The sequence below is a fragment of the Ixodes scapularis genome, unplaced genomic scaffold (assembly GCF_016920785.2).
Source record: "Ixodes scapularis isolate PalLabHiFi unplaced genomic scaffold, ASM1692078v2 PGA_scaffold2__306_contigs__length_199485367, whole genome shotgun sequence".
In the NCBI taxonomy this organism is placed as follows: domain Eukaryota; kingdom Metazoa; phylum Arthropoda; class Arachnida; order Ixodida; family Ixodidae; genus Ixodes; species Ixodes scapularis.
This window is the reverse complement of record NW_024609857.1, coordinates 167,541,155-167,560,938: the sequence shown is the minus strand read 5'-3', so window position 1 is coordinate 167,560,938 and position 19,784 is coordinate 167,541,155. Positions and strand designations below refer to the sequence as shown.

Genomic DNA, 19,784 nt, shown 5'->3' with positions numbered 1-19,784 from the left:
GGTATGCTATTTATTATCATGAAATTCGTAATAGTTATTGCGAAATCGGCAAATGAAAATGATGCAAAAACCAACATTCAAATATACCCGCCCTTTTTATTGCCGTGACGTCAGTGGCGGGCAGGCTTGCCAGTCGAGCGAGCAGTCTAAACAATAGAATGTGACAATCATTTGTTCCGTGCTGGAGCGCGAGTCCTGGAGCGAGCTTCCAAAGCATTCCTTTGACACCATGAAACTGCTTCGAATCAGCTGGGAACGAATTCCACAGTCCAAAGAGTGAACCCCTGCACTCCTACTGACGTCACTTTTTTGTTGTTGCCAGTAGAGACTTTCAGTTTAAAAAATACGGTGAGGACCAAAATTGTAAATTCAATAACTTCGTGAAAAAAAATATTAACCTAATATTTGGGATACAATTCTAGCGATGTTGTTTGGCGAGTTTAGCAAAATTTCAAGCAAATCGGGGACCATGAAGAAATCATCGGAGTACCCCTTTAACTGTAACTCCTCAGACAACTCCCCGTGCAAACTCTGCATGATTGGATGACCGGACGACCAATTGTTTGAATGAAATCCTGAAGCGTGGAACACTGAAGGATGTACGACATTTTCGACGAACACTCAGACCCAAACTTCCAAAGTCCATAGGCGAAAGTAAAGTTGGGTCTCCATCGAAATTAAAATGGCAGCACGAAGGAACACTGTGGGGTTAAACGATGCAGGTGGGTACGGGGTGCAGAGCCCGGACTTTAGGCAGCAAGTGTGAATTACCACTAACTTGTTCAACTATTCATTTTCATAATGAAATTGTCCTACTGAATTTTTACCGTCGCATAAACGAGGCTGGGGCACAGATTGGGCAGTACTGCCGCTTCAGTGTTCGTATGAGTCTCGTGTTCAATCAGACAGGGGGCCAGTTGAATGCCGACGCAACGGTCGCTTCCAATCCCTGCCCCGCGTACCCTTTTATACGTGACACAGAAAATTCAGCACTACGGCCCTTTTAAGTGGGATGCTCGTTCGGTTTTCAGCCTCAGCATTCAAATGAAGTGGAGAGGAATTAGCTACAAGCTGTCGCAGTTTGTTGCTATATTCACTAAAACGTTTCCTATATTGACGATCTAAAGAGAATCCAAACTTATGTAGATATATTTTTTTTTTTTTCAAAAGACTGGTAACAATTTTATATACCCACAGAAGGAATTCGAGCTTATTTAAAAACGTAACGAACTGCTTGATCTCTCTCCGACCGCCAGCCACCGCATAAGCACGGATATATCTCTGAGTATCCTATTCGGGACGTCCGCAGGCCTCTAGCCACTCGATGATCAAGATCGAGCAGCCGTAAGTGGAAACGAGACGCTCTCCGCCCGCATTGCGCGTCGCTCTATTCGGAGCCTCATTGAGCCGTTCTGTGGACGCTCTTCTCCGTGTCTTTAGAATGGGGCACCTGCATGCCTTGGAGACCCTTGACCTGTCCTTCAACGAGCTGACGGTGATCCGAGAGTCCTGGTTCCGCAACTCCCTCAACGGGCTCCGCTCGCTGCTCTTGCGCGGCAACCGGATTGGACTGGTCGAGTCTCGGGCCTTCGCCGGTCTGCTCAGGCTCTACCAGCTGGACCTGGCGCAGAACAACCTCAAGCACCTCAAGAGATCCATGTTCCCCAGCGGCCTCTTCTTTCTCGACCTCAGGTGCGAATGAGGTGGCTTGCTTTTGGAGTGTGCGAGCCAAGCCGTCGTATCATACTGTTTGTCATTCCTACCTCACCAAGGCTAGCGTAGCGCCCTACCCACTGAGATAACCAGGAAAGAAACATCAATAGAGCAAACGGATGTTAACAGCTGCCACCGGCCTTAATCGTAACCACCGCAAGGCTGAGATAATATGTTTAATGATTAGATAACACGGCCCATGTGGAGAAGATTCAGAAAAAACAAAGTGGCCTAAATAATTATTTTATTCACTTCATTTTTTTATTTATATCGATATAATGTAGTGGCTTATGAGGGTGTAATTTCAGAAATTTTATAACGTTGTCTGTATCTTTGAATCTTGTCCTGCACCTGTCTCTAATATCAATATTATAGGTGACGCGCCAGACAAACGATACATTTCAGATTTTTATTTTTATACTTGGCTTTAACTTATTCTTTGTGTACTTTTATTAGCTACTTACTAATATTGAGTACATACATTACGACCTGCAGAAAACCTGTAGCACGATGCGCTTACGTATGCAAAGTTGAGGTTACCACCATTTTGCAAAATATTTAAAATAGTTTTTCTATTCTCTTCTCCTTATAAACTTGAAGTTAAATATAGTCAATATATGTACGTTATTTTAGCTTCCGTAAGATATCAACATTATTATATATTATTTTAAATTATCCACAAGAAAGAGTAAAAAAATATACCAATTTTCATACATAGGGATGGTTTCGCGTTTTGTAACAAATGTTTTACATAATGAGGGTTACAATCTCGCAAAACGTAATAAGACTTATCTTCGTTATGGTTTGAAAAAAAAATTACAGTAGCTTAAGGAGCGAGACAGGCAAACGGAGTCAAACATGGAACCCCCGACTGCCCAAAGAATTCGTACGCCTGAAACTGACTCCTCTAGCAAATCTATCAGAAAAAAAAAATATGCCATAAACGTCGTTGATTTTATTGTCATTCAATTCTGATCTTCCGAAGAACTTGGTATCATTGATCCTAAATATGTTACTTGCCTACCTCTGCTTGACCGGGATAAATCAAAAGGCTCAAGGGCACGAACCAAGTCAGGAAACTATTATGCCGTACAAACCATCTGACCGTAAGCGGGGCACCTCGATCTTTAGCATATAATGATTTACCTTCAATAGGAAACGTTCAACCGTCGGCTTCGGTCTCTGACTATAACATCAGAAAATATTTTTAATAATATTTTCTGCATGGGGGGCAGAGATAAAGGCACAAGTGCCTGACGGAGCCTCTGCCCCCCCCCCACACACACACACACTTTATCCGTGGCAGGTTAGGTAGGATTGACATATGCACCAGCAAAGCAACAAAGCAGAACTAATATACACACTCTGGAAGCCGCAATCGCAGGATCGCTTCAAGCCAGAAAAAACGCACCGTCAATGACAACAAAGCAACAAGGCAACAAAGCAGAGTGATTATATTATACACGGGCAATCAACTAACTTAGTACAACAACAAGCGTCACACATTACATTATTAACGTCATTAAATGTACCTTCAGATAGGTCACTAGTATAAAACGTTGACCAAGAAAAAAAGATGGTCTTAATTCATACACATAAAAAGCATCATGAATAAAAAAATTTCAGAAACCAGGAGAAAAATAAAACTTCACAATTAAAATTGTAATAGAACCACCAACCAGAACCGTCCTCCATTTACTTTTGAATTTATAGAAAGTTGTTCTATAGTCTATGTTCATATCTGTATTGTTTAAAATTTAATTATTTGAAAATTTAAAGTTTGTCGACCATAATTTGTTCTTATGGTGGGCATTTTTATTTTTGGATCTCAAAGCGTATATGCACTCACGCTATTTGTTGGGGTGGTGCGGTGGTGCACAGTTTGTTTTTATGCATCTACTGTAACAGCTTAAAGCAGTAAACTTGGTCTGCTTTGAGCATATTATATTATACAAAGAGTGGTTGTGGGCTGAAGTTTCTTTTATCACCTCTATAGTTTTCACGTATACGCAGTATTTTCTTTTGTAATATAATTATTTTATTTAGTTCGAAGCTTTTGTTCCCCAGACCAAGATAACGTAACTAGTAAAATAAGGAACAGTATAACGTTAGTTTTAACCAGTATAACGTTTGTTTTAAAATAAAATGTACAACCTTTCGATGAAAACCAACTATCAGACGACGAAAGAACTTCCCTTTGCTCGGCCCCAGCTGATGAAAACATAAGCATTTACTTTTTCATGACATATGATGCTGGCCTCAATAATTATTCGAAACCATTCACTGGGGTTAAAGGAGAACGACCAGCAGAATATACCAGTAATATAAATCAACCGAGATGTTGCTCTTTTTTTTATTAGGGGGAATGGTGGAATATAATTATTCTAGAGAATAAAATGTTAGTTATTTAAATGATACAGAGGCTCATACATGCAGGCCATAGCAGATGTGGTCCCTTAAATATCATTAGCTTATACTCTCATGACACACGACGATCGCGAACATTATGTCAATCACGAGTAATCGCCTCTAGATTGCTGCCAAGTGGCCTACAAAAGGGTAACAAACTCATTTGACAGATGTTTTATTCGTTAATTGACCGAGGGAAAAAAAGAATACTTGGAAACATTATAGCTAAGTTTTAACGGTTTCAATGTTATGCTATGATTTAATCTCCGACAAGCAGTTAATAAAACGTTAATGAATATTTTATTCATACAATTAAAATTATATTTAGAAAATAATATAAATATCTTAGTCTATTTTCGCTCTTCCATCTAATGGATGTATTAGATCAGCTTCTAACAGCAGATTCAATACAAAAAAAAAGTTAAACATAAAATCATTACATATGAATTGCGAAGAAAGTTTTCACACATTATTTAGCTTGTTAATTCAGGAAGCTACATGCTGACAGCGCATACAGCTGTAGGCGGATTCTAGAATAGCCCTTATAAGTGCCGTATAAGCTTTTCTTACGCAATCGCCCAATTTAGACGTCCGCCTAGGTGTAAAAAGAGTTCCCCTGGCAGACTTTACAATGCCATTTATATACCGGTTCCAGTTACACTGGCTTATGTTCGCACGAAGGTATGCGTATTTATCTACATAGCTTAAGACATGTGAATTTATAAAATAGCATTTTATAGTATTCTTCTCAGATAGTTTATTTGTACTCAACAATCATCTGTCCACTCAATAATTTTATCCGAAGCTTTTTTCATGTATTTACCTTATCTTGAAGGTAACTCTTTCCGAGTAAGCAATAGAATCATGAGCAAATGGTGTAACTAGCACTCAAATATCTTTAATAATTTTATGAATATATAGCGAAAACCGAAGAGGCCCCATAGTACCGAACCTTGAGGGACTCCCGAAGTTCCTAAAAAAGGACGTAGGAATTTCGTCATTAAAACATACGTATAAGCTTCTATTAGAGAGGTAAGACGCTATGCAGCATACCAAATTATAATGCCTAAACTAGTAGAAACCTTTAAGATTGGTTTTGGGTGAGCTACGGTATTGAATATTATTGACAAGTCAAGAAAAACGAGATATGCTTCACTCCTATTATTGATTATGTTCAAAAGGTCGTGTGCCAGCTCAGTTAGCTGAGTGTTCGTTGATAACTCTCTTGTGAAACAGTGCGGATATTTAAACGGTTATTGTTTTTAATATATTGAATTACATGTGTAAAAAGTATTTAGCATCGGCCTGTGGTTTTCTGGGTTGTCACCACCCCCAGATTTATAAATCGAAATGATTTTCTAAATTTTTATTGATTTGGTAAGATTCCTTAACAAAAAGGCGCATTGAAAATTGTTAAGATATACCAAGCAGTCAACTCTGAGTGACGTTTTGAAAAGTTCCTCATGTTAGAAATTAAGACCAAGGTCCTTTTTAACATATTGAAAATGCCTTTCTCTGAACCTACTATATTCTCAATATGAAAAGTCCCGTACAATACCTGGGTGGTAACCGTCATCCAACGTAAATGATGATTTCAAGAAAGTGTTCAATACATCTAACAAAATAGTAAACAATGGTTCTCCATTGGTGACTGGAACATACCGCCAAACCATTTGCGGTGCTGTCACGACCATGCGGCGGTGGCGCGGGTTGCAAAGGGAAGGGGTTCGGATGTCCGCTACAATGGCGTGGTCTCGAAGAACGTGGTGTACAGAGAAAAGAGCACTGGGGCGATCGGGGCAGTAAACACATTTAATGTCAATATAAGTGAAACACACAAAGCAAAAGTACAGAAGCGCTTAAACGAATGGCAAATAGGCATATACTAACTAATGCGGAGATTTTACAAGTAGAGGGCGAGATGCGAACGCACAAATAGGGGAGAGAGGCGGCACCTCACAGTGAAGCAGTCCATCATGACGGGGCTTGTGAGTTTGAGCCAAAGTTCCTCGGAATTGCCTCGTCGTAGTGCGGTGCTCCTGGTGCAGCAAAGGGTGTTGGTAAGATGTCGCACTGGGCAGTCGGGCAGGGAAAGGACTTGCCGGGCTTTCGCACGGAGATTAGCCGCTCGGTGCCCAGACTGATTCTTTCCATGTGCCGTGGTGCCCACTGGGTGACGTCCGTAGTTAGAGGGTCTGGTGGCTGCCGGCTATCAGTTCTTTACTTCGACTTACTTCTTGATCAATACAAAGCTGCACGCGCCGACCATCGAAAAATCAATATAGCAAAAATAAAACCCGCGTCTTTCCCAAAGCGAAGATTGCCCCTCCCCCCCCCCCCCCCCCCCCCCTTCCCGTGCGTCCCGGTTGCGAAGCTGCGCATCGCTCCTAACCATACAAAAAAGGCAACAGACACAACAATCAACCTACTTTACATCTTCAAACCATTCCCAAATTCCGAGAATCGGTTTGAGAGCCAGGGGACCATAAAATTGTCAAAATCGGGTCCCCATCACCCCCGAAAAATTTAGGTTCTTAGTAAGCGCCACAGACTGGGTGGAAATGTATAACTTGAGTAATCCTGATGACGCATACGATACCTTCTTAACAAAATTTACGCGTATATAGAACATAGCATTTAATTGCCAGCCAATTCGACCAACAAATTCCCGACAAAAACCTTGGATAACCAGAGAATGCTTAAAAATGATAAGGAAAAATAATAGGTTACACGGAAAATTTTTAAAGGCCACAAATCCTGATGATTTATGCTGTTTTAAAACCTATAAAAATCGGCTGACAAAGCTTCCGAGAAGTTGAAAGATAACTATCTTCTATGCTTATTTAATGGCCAGTCAATGTCCAGGCCAGACCAGACATGGAAAACAATCAATAAATTATTGAAACGGTCAGCACAGCTAAGCAATGTCACCCGAGATAAAAGTCCGAGAATCACCCTTACGAGAAAAGGCCCTAGTTGATTCATTTAACAATTATTTTGCAAACCTAGTACAGGGCACAGAAAACAGCGATGCACCAAGTTATTTCGGAACACCGAATGAGAGCAGCGCTTTCCTCGCCCCCACTGATGAACATGAGGTTTATCATATGTTTAACACAATTCGAAATAGCAAATGTACTGATATTGACAACATTCAAATCAAGCCTCTTAAATATGTGCTGGACATACTAACACCCATAATTACCCATATTTTCAACATTTCGATTTCATCCGGAATCTTTCCTTAAAAAAAGGAAAATTGCGAAAGTTATAGTTATATTCAAAGGTGGAGACAAAAGCGATTATTCAAACTACAGACCAATTTCAGTTCTTCCTGCGTTTTCGAAGTGCTTAGAGAAAATTATTCATCGTCGTATGACTCCTTTTTGTGACCGTTTCTCGCTCATAACCTCATCACAATATGGTTTCAGGAAGGGTAGATCAACTGAACTCGGATTACTAAATCAAAAAGAATTCATCTTAAAATCATTCGAACAAAAACTTTTAACTCTTGGTGTCTTTGTTGATTTCTCTAAAGCATTTGATCGTATAAATGATACCACCCTAATTAATAAACTTCAGTTTTATGGTTTCCGTGGACTAACCCTAAACCTGTTAAGATCATATTTAGAATTTCGTAAACAATCTGTTTTTATAAACAAGTATTCTTCAGACTTTCAAGCGTTAAAAACAGGTGTCCCCCAAGAAGGTATATTAGGCCCACTTCTGTTTAACATTTATATAAACGACATTGTAACGATTAGCCCAAACACCACTTTCATCATTTATGCGGATGACACAACACTACTTTTTTCAGCTAACAATATCGACACACTTGCAGAAACCACTAACAACACACTGGAATATTTACATAAATGGAGTGAAGCAAACGCTCTACTAATTAATACATCGAGAGAAAAAGCGATTATTTTTAGGCCACATAATAAATTGGTAAATATTGACTTGCGCCTGAAACTTGGCCCCTCTATCATTGAAATCGTCCCGATTCAAAATTAAACATTTAATCTTTAGGTGTAATGTTTAATGAAAACATGTCATGGGACACCCACATTCAAAGTGTGATAAAAAAATTTCAAGTGTTGTTGGCATTCTCAACAAGTTCCGTTCAAGTTTGCCAGTCAACATTATGCTTCTCATTTACAATTTTGTATTCATGTCACATTGGAATTATTGTCACTTGGTCTGGGGCACATCTACTATAACTAACTTGGACAAATTAACGATCCTTCAAAAGAAGGCAATCCGAGCTATAATCAAAATAAATAAATAAATGTACAGTGCTAATCACACTTGTCTATAACGCGCGAGCGAGCGGCTTTCTCAGGGGAGCGCTAGACTGGTGGCATTCGCGGAACTAAGCTAGTCACGTGGCGCAACATGGAACAGCCCGCTCGAGGGGTGTCCTGCCCACTCTATCACCTTGATAAGCGATAAAAGTAAAGTGCTTTGTGATATTTTTTGTTTTTTTTTTTGTTTTGTTTTTTGATGACGAAATCGTTGATACGCCTCATGCTTTAGTGTGTTTATTGTTCGAGCAATGAATGATGTTTGTAAAAAGCGTGCGAGCAGCCTTCCGCGTTCACCGCCAGCTGATAGAGTGGGCAATACGACACCCCTCGAGCGGGCCGTTTCATGTTGCACCACGTGACTAGCTTAGTTTTCGCGAATGCCACCAGTCTAGCGCTCCCCGGAGAAAGCCGCACGCTCGCGCGTTATAGACAAGTGTGATTAGCACTGTACCACAATCAACCCACACGAAACCATTGCTTAAATCATTGAACGTCCTATCCTTAAACAAACTGTACGAGTACACTTTACTTATCCGATATATAGCAAGTATTAAACAAAAGACGCCTGACATTAGTAACATAGCGGAATGAACAATAAATATTAGACCTTATAACGTACGTCACGAAGATGTACGGAGGGTACCATTCAGTCGAACCACATATAGAACTCAAATGCTAAAACGTCGCCTTCCTTTTTTACTAAACCATTTAATTAAAAATAACATTATCATCGAACATTTAACATCTCATTCTTAAAACTGATGTTTCTATTATATTTATGTCATACAATTGTATTTTAGCACATAGAGTGTATTTTTCCTTGACATTCTAATCTATGGCCCAATTTTAAAACGTGCATTCTGACTATTGCTACAGTGATTTTCTTTTTTTAAGTATCTGACTTTTTTCTTTTTCTTTAGATTGCTCGCCGTTTGCTAAAAAAGGGGGCGTGAACCTCGTCAAGCCGACATCTGTCGGCTTTTTGTTCATGCCTCCAGTGCCTATATTAGTGTACGGACGCCGATAAAAAAATGATTGATTGATTGGTAAGAGACAGACCCCACAATAACACCCCCCCCACCCACCCCCCCCCCCCCCCGCCACCCCCCACCCCCACCCACTACTGGCGCACGAGAAAACAATCCGAGGGGCGCCGTGATACACTAACCTTTGACTACTTCGCTCTTTGGAGACCAAGCCAATTTTTGTGGCATGTGCTGTAGGTAGAGATGTTTGTAGCGTAGCTAATCTTACGCTAAAAATGTAGCATTTGGACTCAACCAGCATATGTCTCATTTTGTTACCTAATATGGAAGCTCTGATCGAAGGCACCAACTGCACGCTCTCGAGTACTTTCTTCTCATCCGGGCAATTTGGCGCATTTGGGCGAAGTATGTCTGTATTCAGGCACGTATCTAGGAGGGGAGGGGGGGGCACCCCGAAATCTTCCATTTATCTGGCACCTCCTCTCCCCCCTCCCCCTCATACAGCATTTTGTCAGGGGCGCCCCCCCCCCCCCCCCCCCCCCGAAACAAAATTGTGCCTGCGTGCCTGTCTGTATTGATAAACAATTTTTTCTTTCGCTTCCTTCTTTTAAAAGGCACAACTCGCTGAGCGCCTGTGTTCACAATGTCCACAAAGGAGGTCCACAATTGTTTAACGTTCACGTCCTAAGAATCGTCAGGAAGCATAAGCGTAGCAATTGACAATTACAAAAATTCCAAGGTACTAAGATAATCCGGTCGTTTGTAGTCCGGCACTTTGTAAACTTCAATGACTTGATATCCTCAACGGGAATACAAACGGGAAAGGTCACTTCGGGCATGCTATTTCAAAATACAAGACCACGTATCAAAAAGGGAGCCCTTATTACTTGTAACGTCATTAAAGATCTGTGTTAAATTATGAGCTAATGTAATATATAAGAAATTATGTTTCACAACTAAACCGCTGTATCACCGCAACAGCAAGAAGGGAGGTCTGTAGGTCAGCGTGATATCGCTTGCGGAAGCTAATCATATACTCTTGGTGTCCGGTTTGGAGTATTCAGCAGGAACAAAACATCATACGTCTAATTATTCGGATCTTCGGCCAACCCCCTGATGGCCAAGTACCAAAGGCTTTCGGAAAGAACAAGGACACCGCTATACCAAACGCCGAAGACCTCCCTCCACACTGTTCGCCAAAGCAGAAACGAAACTCCCTTTTGTGCAGGGTTGTCGGAGAACAGACAACGGTATACCATTTCGCGTGAACAACAAACAAAATACGAAAAATAGTTGCCCACAGCTAAACAGAAAGCTATACATAGCAACGTTTTGATTGTAATTCCACTATATATTTTACGAATGTAACGCCGACCCACCCCCAAAAGCGAAGGCAGCCGAAGCGTGGGTGTTATCGCAGCACGTCGGAGCCGCCCTTGAAGAAAATACGCAGAGTAATCTCAAAACTGCTCCGACGCACCAGTGGAACGCCCGTGATTTAAAGGAATATCAACGAGTATTTCACCAAATTGCAGACGCGCGAGTGGCAAATCAGTTCCGGATCCCGACTCTGCGCCTTCTGATCAGCACGCGCTGGTTTTCAAGTTCTTTGTCGGCCTTCATTGTGGATACATTTTGTTTTAAATACTCATCCCACGGGGCGTTGATTGAGATGCCCCAGAGCTCCAATAGATTTAAGTTTAGTAGGAGTAGACCGCTATGATTGTCGCATCTAATACGGATATGCTCATACGAGATTACGCGCCCTTGCACGACGTTTTCTATCGCTAAACAACGCGCACAGGCACGAGCCAACATCGCTCGTCTCCTGTGTCCCGGCAGCCGCTGCAGTACTATAGCCTGCTCCGCTTGCCGAGGTCCCAGCTCGGGTCACGTGACCGACGCTCCGTCCAAGCGGATCTGCCAGCAGCCAACTTCCGCGTCCGCTCCCTTCCATCGCTGCAAGCCGCATTAGCGAACGCTCGCAGGTGTCGCTCGCTAATCGCTGATGCCCCTTCGAAGACTGCAGGCGCGACGGCCGAAACGAATTTGTACGCTCGCGGTATTTTTAGAGCTAACGCGCACCCGGCGAGCGAACGGGCCGCTCGAGCCGTGAACCAAGAATAAAAACCGTGGCCTTATTGAACGACACTGATTTTTAATTTTCCACACGCACCGTGCCCAACGATCCCGTAATGAGTTCCGCGATATTAGCCTTTCCAAACGGCATTTTTTGGACAGAGCGATCGAATATCGACCGTCATTCGCCTGACCGTACGCTGGCGAAAATTTTCGATCGGCTTACTAGAATGTCAAGTGCATAAAGCGCCGATCTAGATATTATCATTAACTCTACAATGTCCATTATTCATTTACGTTGGATCGCCTATCAAAATATTTACCGAACTGGAGCAAATTAACTATGACAAATTAAGGCCTATTGTAAAAGGAGCAAACAAATTAGAATAGTATTAACGATAATCACGGCAGCAGATTGCGGTAGATGGGCCGAAGCTTAGACGTCCTTATGCAAAGTGAACGACTTTAGCATAAACTGCCACTGGGTCTATGTGGGGACCCTGACGGCGAATGGAGAAAATACGTTACCGTTTTACCAATTGGCTAGTAATTTCACTAAAAGGTTTCAGTTTACACCGTATAATTTTTTTATTTCTATATTTACAATACCGCTTATCCCCTTCGTGATTCTTTCAGGGTGGTGCATAATGAACATAGTGAAAATTGATGAACGTACACTTGATGAACGTTATATGTAGGGCTCCGTGTTTTCGGAGTTTATTTTTCGTGAAATTCGGAGGGTGCTTTTCGGAGTTTATTTTTAGCGAAAATTCGGTGTTTATCGAAGTTTATTTGTTGTAAATCCCAAATTCTCCGAAAGTTGGAGATTAATTTCGCAGTGTTTCTTAATTAAAATAATAAATACTAAGCGGATGCAAACGTGTGTCAGATAAAAAATAAAACGCGCTTGTAACAATTAAGATTTCTTCAGTTGAATTTGGCATTGGTGTCATTGGCAATACTAATTTGTCCCACGAAAAAGCTCGCACACAAGTGTGGCTTCGATAAACGTTGATACCTTAAAAGGCAATAAACTGCCGGAGGTAGCCGCAAGGAAGCTCGTAGCCATCCCATCAACCTATCCCGCGGAAGCGCGTGGTGGAGTGGTTAAGGATCTAATAGAGAAGTTTCAACTGCCCGTCTTCTCTATTTTATACAATCTCTATGGTCCATAGCTTTCACTGTTACCCCCAGAAACGTACCCTCTCCTTTCTCTAAATCCCAAATCCCATGGCGCAAACTGGAAACCAAAAGAGTGGCTTTTGTCGTGACACGAATGGTACGATGACCTGTTTCCCTGAACCAACCTTCACGAGACAAGCCGTAAGACCCCCTTTTGACAACGGTCCGAGGCTTGAAAGATAAATATGGCGTCTTTTTCCCAGGACCATTAATCCTGTGCTGCTCAAATTGTAAAAAAAAAAAAAATACTTTTTTTTTTGTTGTGGAAAAACGGGGGGGGGGGGGGGGGGGTGGAGGGGGGTGGTGGCATGGGCATATAACAATTCAGAGTTTATCGTATAAATCCGAATTCCCAAAAATTTTACCGCCGGGTGTTTTTCGGAGTTTTTCGGACTTATCCGAAAACGCGGAGTCCTAGTTATATGTTAGCCTATGTAAGCAGGCGTGCCTTTAAGTTTGTCAAAACGTATTGTAAGATCGTAGAATGTAGAACGTTTCGCCGCAAATCATGTCATTCCTTAAAGGCTCGGGGGAAGAAAGTGAATTTAAATCAATTATATTCGAAGGGGAACTTTTTAAATAGTTATCGCTGATTATGCCTTGCAAAGCGTTTACTAGTAGGGAGTGAATACTTTTCTTTGAGAATATTGAAAAGTACTGATTGTTAATTCCTATAAAAACTTGAGCCTTGCAAATTGTGCCCTTTTTACTAGAGCTGGAAGTTCCAATTGTCTCCGTATTTCAGTGGAGGAGTCATTCCTGCTATATTTGTTGAATATAAAACCTGCTGCCTGTTTGCTTTATTCTTTCTAACTCATTAATTCCTGATACTTTGTGAACCATACGATATCAGAATATTCGATCTAAGGAGGGACCAGCGCTTTATAGGCTAATAGTCTCGTTTCAATGAATCCAGATTTTGAAACTATTTTTAGAAAATAAAATTTATTGAATGAGTTACAGGTAGGGCTCCGTGTTTTTGGATAAATCTAAAAAACTCCCAAAAACACCCGCGGGTAAAGGTTTTGCGAATTCGGATTTTTCCGATAAACTTCGAATTGCTATGTGCCCCCTCCCCCCCCCCCCCCCCCCCCCCCGCCCCCCCCCCCCCCCCAACACACACGAAACAAAAAAAAAGTTTTTTTTTTTTTTGCAATATGAGCAGCGCAGGATCAATGGTCCTGGGAAAATGACATCATATATATTTTCCAAGCCTCGGACCGTTGTCAAAAGGGTGTCTTACGTCTTGTCTCGTCATGGTTGGTTCAGGGAAACAGGTCATCGTACCATTCGTGTCACGACCAAAGTCACTCTTTTGGCTTCCAGTTTGGGCCATGGGATTTGGGTTCTAGAGAAAGAAGAGGGTATGTTTCTGGGGGTAACAGTGAAAGCGCATGGACCGTAGAGATTGTATAAAATAGGGAAGAGGGGCAGTTGAAACGTCTCTATTATATCATTAACCACTCCACCTCGCGCGGCCGCGGGATAGATTCATGGGATGACTACGAGCTTCCTTGCGGCTACCTCCGGCAGTTTATTGATTTTAAGGTATCGACGTTTATCGAAGCCACACTTGTGTGCCACTTTTGTCGTGGGACAAATTAGTATTGCCAATGACACCAACGCCAAATTCAACTGAGCAAATCTTAATTGATACAAGCGCGTTTTATTTTTTATCTGGCATACGTTTGCATCGGGTTATTATTTATTATTTTTTTAATGGGAAACACTGCGAAATTAATCTCCGAATTTCGGAGAATTGGGGATTTACTAAAAATTAGCTCTGATAAACACCGAATGTTTCCTAAAAATAAATTCCGAAAAACATCCTCCGAATTTCACGAAAAATAAACTCCGAAAACACGGAGCCCTAGTTATAGGTTATAGGTTATAGACTCGATGAGCAGGTCCCAGTGGAGGTTATGGAGTCCAACGTATTTATACTCTTTAACTTCAATAAGGGGGATATTGCTTACCTGGTCAGAAAACGATTGTTCGTTTTAGCTATAGTCATAAATACAGTTTGATTTAAATTTAATACCATCTGCCAATTGTGACAGCACTTCGCGATTCAATTCAGTAAATGATTGAGGGTGATTTGATCCTCATGATTAGTATTCTGTGAATAAAGTATAGAAAGGTCAGCAAAAAGGTGGATTTTTACATTAACGTTATGAGCTATTTCATTTATTTACATAAAGAATAGGTGCCAGTACCGATCCCTGTGAAACACCAGATGAAACTTTGCCTTTTGGTGATGAATGAGCGTTAATTGTAACGTAGCAATAGCCATCTGCAAGATAGTTTGCCATCCAAATTGACTGTTACCTTATCTGAAAACGGTTTCCAGTTTAAATAATTTTACCCCGCAGGGGGCACCTGTGAAAGCAGGTGTTTGGAGAGTGGCGTCTCCACGGACCCCGAGCCATGCGGGTTCGCCCGCCCACGTATGGCTGTGCGTGGCTTTCCCGTGTCTGGGGAAAAGGGCATCCTGGTGGTTGAGCCGAGCCCGGGGTAGGTTTGGACCCTTCGGGGCCCCCCGGGCGAGGCAATACACCACTTCAGCCCCCGCTTCTCATAGACGGGATTCCTGGTAAGGCCCGGCCAGGATGATTCAGTCTAGTCGCCACTTCTACTATCCCCTCCCTTCCTTCACCCTTGTCTTCTCCTTCTTTTCACTCTTCTCATTTCTCTTCTTTCCTTTTTCAACTCTTTTGGCGGCAAGGGCTAACCCTGGGTGGCGACAGACACCTTGTCTAGAACCACACTTGGTTATAGAAACTGGGCAGCACTAATAGAGTAACGTCTTCAGCCAAGCCATTCTTGTTATGGAGCGTTACCTATTCCCTTGTTGGGCTCGGTGGTGGGCGGTGCACCACAGTTTCCGAAAACCCTCCCCCTTCATATGGGTTCCAAACTTAAACCTTTTGATCGGCCCCCCAAAAGGGGCCGCACCGAAGCACTGAACACGATGAAAGAATCTTTCGTACTGCAGAAATTCCCGAAATTCCTTGTAATGCACTCGGAAGGTGACAAGCCACTTGGCAAACTTTCTCCCTTTCTGGTCTCCAAAGTTCTTGAAGGTGTTATTGGCACCAATTACAGTGCAAAAAAGATGGCTTCTGAAGATCTCCTTGTCGAGGTCAACACAAAGCAGCAGAGTGATGCCCTTCTCAAACTCAACCTTGTCTCCGACTACAAGGTAAGCGTCAGTCCTCACCGCAAACTGAACAGTGTTCAAGGAGTCATTTCTGAGGATGACTTGCTTGACTCACCTGAGCCAGAGATAATTGAGGGCCTCTCTAGTCAAGAAGTTACAGATGCACGACGAATCACTATCCGCCGTGATGGTGTGGAACGGAAGACAAAACACATCATTTTGACTTTCGATTCAACCACTCTGCCACAGACTGTAAAAGCAGGTTACCTTCAGTGCCGTGTCCGACCTTATGTGCCGAACCCTCAACGGTGCTTTAAGTGCCAGAGGTTCGGCCATGGGTCACGGAACTGTCGGGGAGGGGACACCTGTGCAAAGTGCTCCAGCAAGGAGCACGTCGCAGATGCGTGCAGTAACGAGCCCCATTGCGCAAACTGCGGTGGCAACCACCCGGCATACTCCCGCTCTTGCCCTGTGTGGAAAGACGAGAAAGAAGTTGTTACATTAAAAGTCACTGAAAACATCACGTATACTGAGGCAAAGAAGCGTTTTGCCTTTGTTTCAAAAGGCACTTATGCCGAGGCCGTGCGGAGGGGACCAGCTCGGCCAATGGTTTCGATGGGAACGCAGACGTCTCCGGACGACCTGCATCTCCCATCACGGTCCCCCTCGAAACCCCCGGGAGCGGCGCCAGTGGCACCGTTTCCGAACCGCAAGGTGAATGCTGCCTTGCCAGCATCCACCCCAGAACAGGAGATGACGTCTCCTGCTCAACCAGCTGCTTCGACCTCTCGGGGTCGGGGCCTACCTCCCCACACCTCTGCTCCCCAGAGGAAGCCTGGGGAAGTGCCAAAACAGTCGACCTCCAAGGGCCAGCTGCCAGCAACTGCAGACGAGCCCATGGATGAGGGTGGGTCGAGATCTGATGAGGAGGCTCTCCTCTCAAGATCAGAGTCCACCCCCTCTGCCTCCGGTGACTCTAATCGGAGGCAGAATAGCCCCCCCAAAAAACAAAGTGCACCGCGTGTAAAAATAGATTTTAAACCGTAAGGAATATAGCTTTTTAGTAGAATTTGTATGTTATACTTATTTTGTTTTAAATGGTTAAAAATATAGGTATAATGCAGTGGAACTGCCGCGGTCTTTTTCGAAATATTGATGATGTCAACTTTTTTCTCGATGAGCTCCAGCCCGTTGCCATCTGTTTACAGGAGACTCATCTTAATGAAACACATACACAGGTACTACGGCGACATCAGGTTTTTAGAAAGGACCGTGTTTCTTGCAACAGCTCTTCTGGTGGAGTAGCTGTGGTGTTGCAGAGTGGTATTGCCTGTGCTCCTGTCCCTCTCGCGACCCACTTAAAGGCAGTAGCAGTTCGTGTTCTGCTTGACCGCCTAATTACAATTGTCTCGCTTTACCTTCCACCAAACCTTCCAGTGCATGTACATGACCTGCAAGGACTTGTGGGCCAACTCCCGCAACCTTTTTTAATCTTAGGAGATTTTAATGCACACCACCCCATGTGGGGCAGTGGTCGTCAAGACTCCCGTGGTGGTGTCATAGAACGTTTTTTACTGTCATCTGGCCTTTGCCTTTTAAACAAGAGACAACCGACTTTTTTTAGTGCACCTCATAATACTTTTACTTCCATTGATCTTTCCATATCATCACCTGTTTTACTTCCTTGTTTTTCTTGGAAGGTTTTAGGAAATCCTTTTGGTAGTGACCATTTTCCTGTAATTTTAGAAAGTTCAGTATCCCTTCCTTCTCTTCGAGCTTGTGCTCCCAAGTGGAAATTAGATAAAGCCGACTGGGCTTTATTTTCTCTGGAGGCAGCCGTCGATCCCGCTGTTTTTTTAGCTATGTCTCCTGAGGAAGCGACTCTTTACCTTACTGAAAAAATTATAAATGCTGCTTTTCTGTCAGTTCCTCGAACTTCTGGAAATATTCCCAAGAAATGCAAGCCTTGGTGGAACAAGGACTGTACGACCACCATAAAAGCTCAGAATAAGGCTTGGGGAAGGTTTCGGCGGTACCCGACTGTTCAGAACAAGATTAAATTCAAACAGTGCAAAGCAAAAGCTCGTTGGACACGAAAACAATCCAAGAGGACCTCATGGGTAAAATATGTATCCTCTCTGAACAGTTTTGTTCCTGCAAAAGAGGTATGGGATCGTGTTCGGAAAATTCGAGGTACTTACCACTCCTTCAGTATTCCCCTTTTTCCTTCATCATCCCCATCACTAAAAGATCAGGCTGACATTCTTGCTGATCATTTTCGAGAGGTCTCCAGTTCTTCAAATTACAGTACTAAATTTAAAAAGTTCAGGTCTTCGGCAGAAAAACAGCCAATTGATTTCTCTGGAAGTGATACTGGTTACAACCGGCCGTTCACAATGTATGAACTTGAAATAGCCCTTGCAGTAAGGAAGCAGTCAGCACCTGGCCCAGATATGATTCATTATGAACTGCTGAGGCACTTGTCGGCTGAATCCTTGATGAATTTGTTGTCTTTCTTTAATCATTTATGGGCAGCTTCTTGTTTTCCACAGTGCTGGAAGCAAGCACACATCATTCCCATCTTGAAGCCTGGCAAAGACCCTTCCCTACCAGCAAGTTATCGGCCTATCGCTTTGACTAGTTGTCAAGGAAAAACTTATGAACGGCTTATAAACAGAAGGCTAGTATACATTCTAGAACAAAAGAAAATGTTCGATAAAAACCAGTGTGGTTTTAGAAGAGGTCGCTCAACCTTGGATCACCTTGTCCGGTTAGAGACTTTTGTTCGTGAGGCTTTTGTGAACCGGCAGCATTGCCTTTCTGTCTTTTTTGATTTACAGAAAGCTTATGATACGGCATGGCGGTACGGAATACTTCAGGACCTGTATAGGTGCGGTGTTCGAGGTCGCATGCTGCGTTGCATAAAGGACTTCTTGACAGACCGTTGTTTTCAGGTCCGCCTGGGATCCACGCTCTCGGATGTTTTTACACAGGAAAACGGCGTCCCACAGGGAGGTGTCTTGAGTGTTACCTTGTTCGCAATTAAGATCAACAGCCTCGCTGCAGTGTCGCTAGATCCCAGCTTGCAGATGAATGGCACTGACATAACCGTTAGGCATGAACACAAGTTTTTGGGTGTTATTTTTGATAAGAAGCTCACTTTTCAGCCCCATCTAAAGGAACTGAAGCGAAAGTGTCTTAAATCTGCCAATGTTCTCAAGGTACTTGCACACGTGTCCTGGGGTTCTGGCAGGAGATGCCTCCTGCGACTCTACAACTCGCTGGTTCGTTCCCGTCTCGATTATGGTGCAGTTGTATATGGCTCGGCACGACCGTCATCTTTAAAAATGCTGGATCCTGTGCATCACCTTGGGCTTCGACTTGCCACGGGGGCCTTCCGAACGTCGCCTGTTCCGAGTTTGTATGCAGAGACGCACCAAATGCCACTAGAAAAGCGAAGACAGTTCCTCAGCCTATGCTATAGTTATAAAGTCAAATCTGATCCTGAACACCCATCCTATCGTTGCTTGCAGGTATCTCCTTTTCCGCGTCTTTTTGAGAACAAGCCAAATATAGTACGGCCTTTGAGCCTCCGCATTCAATGCATGTCTACATCCCTGCAACTTGCACTCCCTGAGCGTAGCTTGATGACGAGAGTTCGAAGCATTGCTCCTTGGAAGGCGGTTCACTATACCTGTGACTGGTCGCTAGCGAAATACAATAAGCGATCTGTAGCACCACTAGTTCTTCAGCAAGAGTTTATGGCCTTGCAAGCTAAGTATAAGGACTATGCACAATTCTTCACTGATGGTGCAAAAACTCCACACTTTGTCGGTTCAGCTGTATATTCAGAACACTTTGTAAAAGCTCGACGGCTTCACTCTGTGGCCAGCATTTTTACTGCAGAACTTTATGGTGTGCTCATGGTTATTGAATATATATTAG

The 19,784-nt window shown here is 43.0% G+C and overlaps 1 protein-coding gene across 1 annotated transcript in view; it reads left to right on the top strand.

The window, feature by feature from the left end:
• The window catches only part of LOC8028175 (nyctalopin), a 109,224-nt gene that overhangs the window by 40,340 nt on the left and 49,100 nt on the right, over window positions 1-19,784 (top strand). The window contains exon 5 of the mRNA XM_002410601.5: window positions 1,441-1,692. Within this exon, the coding sequence (XP_002410646.4) occupies window positions 1,441-1,692 (252 nt within the window). The remainder of the gene's footprint in view (window positions 1-1,440; window positions 1,693-19,784) is intronic.